The sequence below is a fragment of the Orycteropus afer genome, unplaced genomic scaffold, assembly GCF_000298275.1.
Source record: "Orycteropus afer afer isolate SDZICR_OR568_19922 unplaced genomic scaffold, OryAfe1.0 scaffold00185, whole genome shotgun sequence".
Taxonomy (NCBI): Eukaryota; Metazoa; Chordata; class Mammalia; order Tubulidentata; family Orycteropodidae; genus Orycteropus; species Orycteropus afer.
The window spans coordinates 3,333,111-3,342,462 of record NW_006921772.1 but is presented as its reverse complement, the minus strand read 5'-3'; the positions used below and the strand labels follow the sequence as shown (position 1 = coordinate 3,342,462).

The following is a 9,352-nucleotide window of genomic DNA, read 5'->3' as shown; positions in this document are numbered from 1 at the left end:
GCAGTTGACTTTCCCAATGCTACACGTTGTCTAATGTCCTGACTGCTCCTTCCGTTGGCATCGATTGTAGAACCAAGCAACGTGAATTCCTTGACAACCTCAATCTTCTCTCCATTTATTGTGATGCTGCTAAAATTGTCTACAGTCCCTTTTATTTATAAGTCCTTTAATGTGAGGTTTATTCATTTCTGTAATATTTTCTTTTTTTTTTCCTTTGAGCTAAGCATGCTAACTTTTCAACTCCTTTTGTTGGTCTATTTTTTTTTAATATTCCTCCTCTTTGACCTCTTATTTTTAATAAGAATGTTGTAGTTTTTCTCCGACTCAATGGCACATAACATAACATTTTTTTCAGCACATGGGAAATGGTTTTTCTAAACATTTCCTAGGCATTTAGAGTACTTCCTATTTTAATGTATATTCATATTATTTTCAACTGCCTTTTATTTAAATTCAATTTTATCACTTTTTTCAAGTTTTGTTTCCTTTCTGGGTTTCATTTTTGTTCTTTCCTGTTGTGGGTTGAATTGTGTGCAGCAAAAAGATATGCTGAAGTTCTAATACCCAGTATCTGTGAATATGGTCTTATTTGGCAATAGGGTCCTTGAAGATACAATCAGTTTAAGAAGAGGTCATACTGGCTTAGGGTAGGCCCTAATGCAACGTGTCTGGAGTCCTTATCAGATAAGAGAAGAGACACAGACAGACACATAAACAGGGAAGACTACGTGAAAAAAGAGGCAAAATTTACACTGATGCATCTACAAGGCAAGGAGCACCAGAAGCTAAAAGAGATTAGAACAAACGGCTCCCTCAAAGCCTCCACTAGGGAACAATCCTGCTGACACCTTAATTTTGAACTGCTAGCCTTCAGAATTGTTAGAAAATAAATTTCTATTGGCTTAAGTCACCCAATATGTAGTAGTGTATTATACACTTCTGAAATATTATCCCCAGATGAAATAGTATGAAAAAGGAGAAAGGAATCCATAACTTTTACTTGGGTTTGCCTCTCAAACACATTGTCACCAACTTTTCTGTATTGTTTGCCTTGGGGGCACATATGAGGTACCTGTCCCTTTAGTTCTATGTATTTAAATAGTAAGTATGGTGTTGTTGTTGTTATGTGCCTTCGAGTCAGACCCAACTCATAGCAACCCCTCCTTGGGTTTCCGAGGTATTATCACTATGGAAGTAGATTGCCCAACCTTCCTTCTGAGGAGTGGCTGGTGGGTTTGAACTGCCAGCCTTCTGGTTAGCAGTCAAGTGCCTTAAGCACTAAGCTACCAGAGCTCCCAAATAGCACACAGAAAGGAGTTCTGGTGCCATGGTGCCTCAGGCGTTTGACTGCTAACTAGAAGGTTGGTGTTCAAACCCACAAGCCACTCTGCGGAAGGAATACTGGGCAGTCTCCTTTTGTAAAGATTTACCACCTCAGAAACCCAAAGGAGGTCGCTATGCACTGGAATTGACTCTATGGCAGTGAGTTTTGGTTCTATAGCACACAGGAAGGACTTATAAGTCACAGGGATCTGTGTTGCTGCCTCATCTTTTTCCTTCATTTGTGACATTCTCTTTCCATTTGGAGGCTGATTCCTCTCTGAGATAGTAAGTGGAAGTCTCTAGTAAGTATACATATTTTTTAGAGAAACACTTATCAAATCTCCCCATCTATTTATGAAATAAAATTCTAGGTCCAAAATTTTTTTGCTACTTGCTATGTAAACAATTTCCTATGTAAACGACATGTTAGTGTTATGACAACAGAGAGGACAGAATAACATATAGTATTAGAACAACTGATTTTTCATTTCCAAACTTAAAGAGAAAAAGAGAAAAAGATGAGTTGAACAGTTAAAAATTTTCCAAGGAAACTGGAAACAATCGTGACTTCTTGCATTATTAATAGCTATAATATTCTGACAGGGAACTTAAAATGTTAGAAAATCATAATGGAAGTCAAGCCAGTAATATCAAATACAAATATTCATTGTAATCATTGCTGGATGATTACTTTGGAATGATTCAGCTTTGCTAAGGAGGCTTAATATGAATATCAAATTTGTAATGGAAATAGTGCAGTGAATTGAGAAAATAACTGCAAGAAATGTAAAAGTCAGTAATATCACCATTTACATCCCCAAGTACTTTAGCTCAGAATGCAGACACATTTCTGGTAACTCAAAATCCCCAAAGAATGCATTATAAAAAATAGTTTGCACATTCTTTAATTGAGATCAATTTACACCTGATTTGAATAAGTACCCTAAGAAGGTTAGCAGCTGCAGCATGAAAAACATACGTATGTCAATTACTTCCAGCTATTGGGGGGATAAATACCACAGACTAGAAAACCAAATACTTCTTTTTCATTGCTTCCAGGTGTTCTTTGATGTATGTCAGTTTACTCTACAGAAAACTTAGCCTATAAAACTAAAGAAGCTAAGGATGCCAGTAATTCAGATGCACCAAGATTTGCACTGTGAAATTCTAAAGATGTTTTCAAAAGCAGTTCTACAAATGGAAATTGTTAATCTCTCCTTGGTTAGTGTGCTCTGGAAACCTCAACAGTAATGCCATAAATCATTCTACTCTCAAGGCTTATGTGGGGCCACTGAGAAATATAGCTGAAGACAAAGATTATTGACCAAAGAAGACTTTCTTCATATATTTATGACTATGACTGCCTGTCAACTTCTGTCCTTGCACTGTTCATGTCAAGGTTGACTCATAAAGTGAGTTGAGAAGTTTTTCCTCCTTTTCTAATTTCTGAAAGAGTTTATCAGATTGCAATTATTTGCTTTTTGAATACTTGGCAATCCTACTGAGGAAGCTATCTGGAACAGAGGGAAGAATTTTTTTATTATTCATTTTAGTGTGATAAAATAATTCTTGAGTCAGATAAGGTAATCTTTAGTGTAACAAGATAAACCTTGAATCAATTTTGGTAAGCTGTACTTTTCTAGGAATTTGTCCAGTTCAACTAAATTTACAAATTTAATGATATGAAGTAATTCAACATACTTTCTGATCTGTGTCTTAATGTCTGAACCATCTGTAGCTACATCTCCTTTTCCATTCCTGGTCGTTATTTGTGCCTTCTCTCTCCCTCTCAATCAATCATTTTTCACTTAAAAAATACATTTTTGTCTTTTTTGAAAGCTCTTAGTAAATGTTTCTTTCAAATTTCATTAATTTCTGTTCCTTATGATTCCCTTCCTTTTATTTTCTTTGAACTTATTTAAATGTTTTTTTTTTAAATTAACTTGTAGAGATGGATGTTTAGCTCACTCATTTTCAGCTGTTCTTCACTGAATCCACAAGTTCTGAAATGTAGCATATTCATTATGATTAAGTTCAAAACACTTTCTAATTTGGATTATGATTTTTCCTTCAACTATAGAACTGTAGGACTATTATTTTTCAAATACATAGGAAATTATCTAGCTGTCTGTTTCTTATTCTCTAGCCTATTGTAGCTGTTGTCAGAAAACAATTAATATGTATTCAATCTTTTGACATTTTTTATACTTTCTTAAGTAGCCAAGTAAATTTTTGAAACTTTGCGTGAGTGCTTGTAAAGAACATATATTCTTCAGTTGTTGGATGCAGTGTCTTATATATGTCCATTAAATCAAGTAGTTTTCTTATTATATTATTCAAATATTTAATATTATAAAAGGTATTTCTGCTAGTTCCATCAAACATGGAAAGAGCTGTAATAAAATACACTACTATGATTTGAGGCAATTGTTTTATTTATGTTCATTTGGAGAGACTCTGTTATCTGGAGAGGAGCTGGCTGTAATCTCTGTGGAAGCTGATCAACAGGCCAGGATCTTCCATGGTACTGCTGGGTGGGTTGAAACTGGCAATCTTTAGGTTACCAGTCAAGTACAGATTGTTTATGCCACCCAGGGACCTTGCTATTATGATTTGGATTTGTTTGTTTCCCCTTGAGGTTCTATCAATTTTGCTTTATAAATTTTGAGATTCTTATTTTTATTTCATCATTGTTTTGAAAAATATTTTTGTTGTGTATAAATTTTAGTTAGTTATTTCCTCCAAACAGGCTATAGAAACACTGTCAACAGTCTTTTATCTTCCATGTTTGCTATTCAAAAATCAGCTATAAGTCTTTTACTCCTTCAAAGGAGATTTCTTTGACTACTTTTAAGATTTTAGTGGCATCTTGATAAAACCAAACCCACTGTCAAGTTGATCCCTACTCATGGAGACCCTACAGGACAGGGTAGAACTGCCCCATATGGTTTTCATTGTTGTAAGTCTTTACAGAAACAAATTGCCTCATCTTTCTCCCAAGGAGCAGCTGGGTAGGTTCAAACTATTGACCTTTTGGTTAGCAGCTTAGCAGCCAAATGCTTTAATTACTTTGCCACTAGATCTCTTTATCTTGAGAGAGTTGGAAAAAAATTAGAAGTAGTGGTTAGAGGCATTTGGCTGCTAACAAAAAACTCAGTGCTTTGTACTCACAAGCCATTCCACAAAAGAAACATAGGGTAGTCTGCTTCTATGAAGATATACAGCCTTGGAAACCCAATGAAGGTTATCTATGGGTCGGAATTAACTCAATGGCAGTGAGTTTGGCTATATATATATATATATTTACAAGAGCTCTGGTGACATAGTGCCTAAGGCACTTGACTGCTAACCAGGAGGCTGGTGGTTCAAACCCACCAGCCACTCCTCAGAACAAAGGTTGGGCAATCTATTTCCGTAGTGATACTGCCTTGCAAACCCAAGGAGGGGTGGCTATGAGTCAGGTCTGACATGAAGGTACATAACAACAACAACAACATATATATTTACACACACACACACACACACATATACATATATAGATAGATAGATAGATAGATACATATATATAGATTGATAGATGGATATAGATAGATAGATAGATAGATAATATTGGGTGGTATAAAATATAAAATATAAGTAGAAGTAGTAGATTGAAAATACTCAAGGAAAATGGAAAGACTGAAATTAACATATGCTAGGGGCTCCTTGGGTTTCCAAGGCAGTATCACTACGGAAGTAGATTGTCCAACCTTCCTTCTGAGGAGTGGCTGGTGGGTTTGAACCGCCAGCCTTCTGGTTAGCAGTCAAGTGCCTTAGGCACTACATCACCAGAGAACCTTTCTTTTGGTTTGGAGGGCCTATACTTATTTATACATTATATTATTAAATTTCAGAACTGAATTAAAGAATTAGGTATTATTATCCTTATTTTATAGATGAAAAACAGGAGATGGTTGAAGTTTTCATTACCAATAGTGCCACAGTTCACCTAGAGGCAACCATTTTATTCATAGAAGTTCTCAACTTAAAAGAAAAAGTGATAATTTTTACCATAAATTAAACCACAAAGTCTACAAGAGGGTTAGCAGACCTCCATGTATTTCTTTTGTAAAGAAAATACTGTACTTACTTTGTAAAAGAAATTTGTTCTCCCAACTGATCCAATTTTCCCAGTGTGGTTCATGAAACAAATGTTTCCTTCAGTTGCTCCATAAAATTCACACATCTTAATATTTCCAAATCTGTCTAAAAATTCTGTCCATACGTCACTCCGTAGGCCATTGCCAATCGCCAGACGCACCTGATGATCCTTTTCTCCTTCTTTCTGTTAGAAGAGATTTCATGTGTAATTGATAAAATTCAGTTCCTGATACTTATTATTATTACTATTATTTAAATAGGAAATAGCCTAGAAGTTCCATATGTGTAATAAGTGAAGGAAATTAAAAAAAAAAAAATCAAGTAAGTCTGTTTCAGAACTGGTCTAATAACTGTATAAATAAGCCTGAACCTGAATTATAGAGCATTTATATTTATATGCCCATATCTGGGAAAAGCTCTTCCTAAATTTTAGATTACTGAAGGCTTTTTTGGGGGTGGGAAGGATACAGATCTGGTGAGGAAGACATCATATTTTAGGAAAAGACATTGCTTTAAAAAAAATTATAAGAATTATTTAGTTTTATACTCCAAGCTCTATCATTCATTATCTATATAACTTGGAAAAAGATGTTGCACTACCTCTGATTTTCCATTCATTTATCTACAGAAGAAGGTAATAATATCTGTTTCACCTATATAATGCTATACATAATTAATATTTAGTGACTAGCATATTGTAAACACTAAATAGAGGCCATGTAGTCATCAGAATATTTAGCTTGCAAATATTATGACAACCAAATGTCACTATTTTAGAATGTGCTTTACACTCACATTTTTACTTCCAGTTCATATTTGGGAGTTAAAGGAAAATTTGCAAAACCAGAAACCAAACCAACGTTGTCTAATTGAGTCCAACTCATTGCAACCCTTGGTGTGTCAGAGTAGAACAGCAATCCGTGGGTTTTCAGTGGGTGAGTTTTTGGAATAAGATCACTAGGCCTTTCTTCCCAAGTGCTTCTGGATACACTCAAACTTTTTAGTTAACTAAGAGAGTATTTCTCTATGTCAGTTTGTTGTACTGTGGTGGCTTGCATGTTGCTGTGAAGCTAGAGATTATGCTACCAGTATTTGAAATACCAGCAGCGTCACACATGGTGGACAGGTTTCAGCAGAGCTGTCAGACTAAGACAGACTCAGAAGAAGGAAGGGCCATCTACTTCTCAAAGAATTTGCCAATGAAAACCTTACAAATAGCAGTGAAACAATGTCTGATATATTACTGGACAACTTAGTGAATAGCCCTGAAACATTGTCTGATATAGTGCTGGAAGATGAGCCCCTCAGGTTAGAAGGCACTCAAAATATGACTGAGGAAGAGCTGCCTCCTCAAAGTAGAGTTGACCTTAATAACATGGGTGGAGTAAAGCTTTCGGGACTTCATCTGCTGACGTGGCACAATTCAAAATAGGAAGAAACAGCTGCAAACATCCACTAATAATTGGAACATGGGATGTATGAAATATGAATCTAGGAAAATTGGAAGTTGTCAAAAATGAAATGGACCACATAAAGATTAATATCTTATGCATTGTTGTTGTTGTTGTTGTTTTGCCATCGAGTCGGCCCCGACTCATAGCGACCCCTCCTTGGGTTTCCGAGGCAGTATCACTACGGAAGTAGGAATGCCCAACCTTCCTTCTGAGGAGTGGCTGGTGGGTTTGAACTGCCAGCCTTCTGGTTAGCAGTCAAGTGCCTTAGGCACTATGCTACCAGAGCTCCTATCTAATGCATTAGTGAGATAAAATGGACTGGTTTTAGCCATTTTGAATCAGAAAACCATATGATCTACTGTGCCAGGAATGACAAATTGAAGAGGAATGGTGTGGCATTCATTGTCACAAAAAATGTTTCAAGAACTATTCTGAAATACAATGCTGTCAGTGATATGATAATATCCATACACTTACAAGGAAAACCAGTTAATATAACTATTATTCAAATTTATGCACCAACCACCAAAGCCAAAGATTAGGAAACTGAAGATTTTTATCAACTTCTACAGTCTGAAATTGACCAGATATGCAATCAAGATGTGTTGATTACCACTGGTGATTTGAATGCAGAAGTTATAAACAAAGAAGAATCACCAGTAGTTGGAAAATATGGCCCTGGGGATACAAATGATGCTAGAGATCACATGATAGAATTTTGCAAGACCAATGACTTATTCATTGCAAATACCTGTTTCAACAACATGAATGGAGGCTATACCATGGACTTTACCAGAAGGAATATGAAGGGATAGGATCGACTAAATCCGTGGAAAGAGGAGAAAGAGAAGCTCACTATCTTCAGCCAAAACAAGGCCAGGAGCTGATTGTAGAACAGGGCATCAACTGCTCATATGCAAGTTCAAGTTGCAGCTGAAGACAATTAAAACAAGTTCATGAGAGCCAGAATACAATGTTGATTACATCCCACCTGAATTTAGAGACCATCTAGAGTCGATGTGATGCATTGAACACCAATGACTGAAAACCTGAAGAATCATGGGATGACATCAAGAACATCATCCATGAAGAAAGCAAAAGGTCATTAAAAAGACAGGAGAGGAAGAAAAGACCAAAATGGATGTCCCAAGAAATTCTGAAACTTGCCCTTGAATGGAGAGTAGCTAAAGCAAATGGAAGAAATGACAAGATAAAAGAGCTGAACCGAAGAATCCAGAGAGCAGCTTGAGAAGACAAAGTCCATTATTATAATGAAATGTGCAAAGACCTGGAATTAGTATACCAAAAGTTAGAACATACTCAGCATTTCACAAGCTGAAAGAGCTGAAGAAAAAAATCAACCCTCAAGTTATCATTTTGAGAGATCCTATGTGCAAAATATTGAATGATACAGGAAACATCAAAAGAAGATGGAAGAAATACACAAAGTCACTGTACCAAAAAGAATTGGTAAATGTTCATCTATTTCAGGAGATGGCATATGATCAAGAACCAATCATACTGAAGGAAGAAGTACAAGCTGCACTGAAGGCATTGGTGAAAAACAAGGCTCCAGGACCTGGCAGAATGCCCATTGAGATGTTTCAACAAACAGATGCCATGCTGGAGGCACTTACTCATCTAGAAATTTGGAAGACAGCTACCTGGCCAACTGACTGGAAGCGATTCACATTTGTAACCATTCCAAAGAAAGGTGATCTAACAAAATGTGGAAATTACCAAGCAATATCATTAGTATCACATGCAAGTAATACTTTGCTGAAGATAATTCAAATACAATTGCAGCAGTATATTGACAGGGAACTTCCAGAACTGCAAGCTGGATTCAGAAAAGGATGTGGAACGAGGGATATCATTGGTGATGTCAGATGGAGCTTGGCTGAAAGCAAAGAATATCAGAAAGATGTTTACATGTGTTTTATTGACCATGCAAAAGCATTTGATTCTGAGGATCATAATGAATTATGGATAACATTGAAAAGAATGGGAATTCCAGAACACTTAATTGTGCTCATGAGGAAAGTGCACATAGACCAGGAGGCTATCATTCAAACAGAACAAGGGATACTGTATAGTCTAAAATCAAGACAGGAGTATGCCAGGGTTGTATATTTTCACCATAGTTATTCAATCGGTATGCAATCAACAGAGGTAATATCTGGACCATATGAAGAAGAATGCAGTATCAGGATTAAAGGAAAACTCATTAACAACCTGTGATATACAGATGACACAACTTTTCTTGCTGAAAGTAAAGATGACTTGAAGCACTTACTGATGAAGATTAAAGATTATAGTCTGCAGTATGGATTACACCTCAACATAAAGAAAATGAAAATCCTCACAACTGGACCAATAAGCAGCATCATGATAAATGGAGAAAACATTGAAGTTATCAAGGATTTCATATTACT

At 36.1% G+C, this 9,352-nt stretch overlaps 1 protein-coding gene across 1 annotated transcript in view; it reads right to left on the bottom strand.

Moving 5' to 3' along the window:
• SLC27A6 (solute carrier family 27 member 6) overlaps window positions 1-9,352 on the bottom strand; it is a 152,828-nt gene that overhangs the window by 42,258 nt on the left and 101,218 nt on the right. The window contains exon 5 of the mRNA XM_007947459.1: window positions 5,453-5,647. Within this exon, the coding sequence (XP_007945650.1) occupies window positions 5,453-5,647 (195 nt within the window). The remainder of the gene's footprint in view (window positions 1-5,452; window positions 5,648-9,352) is intronic.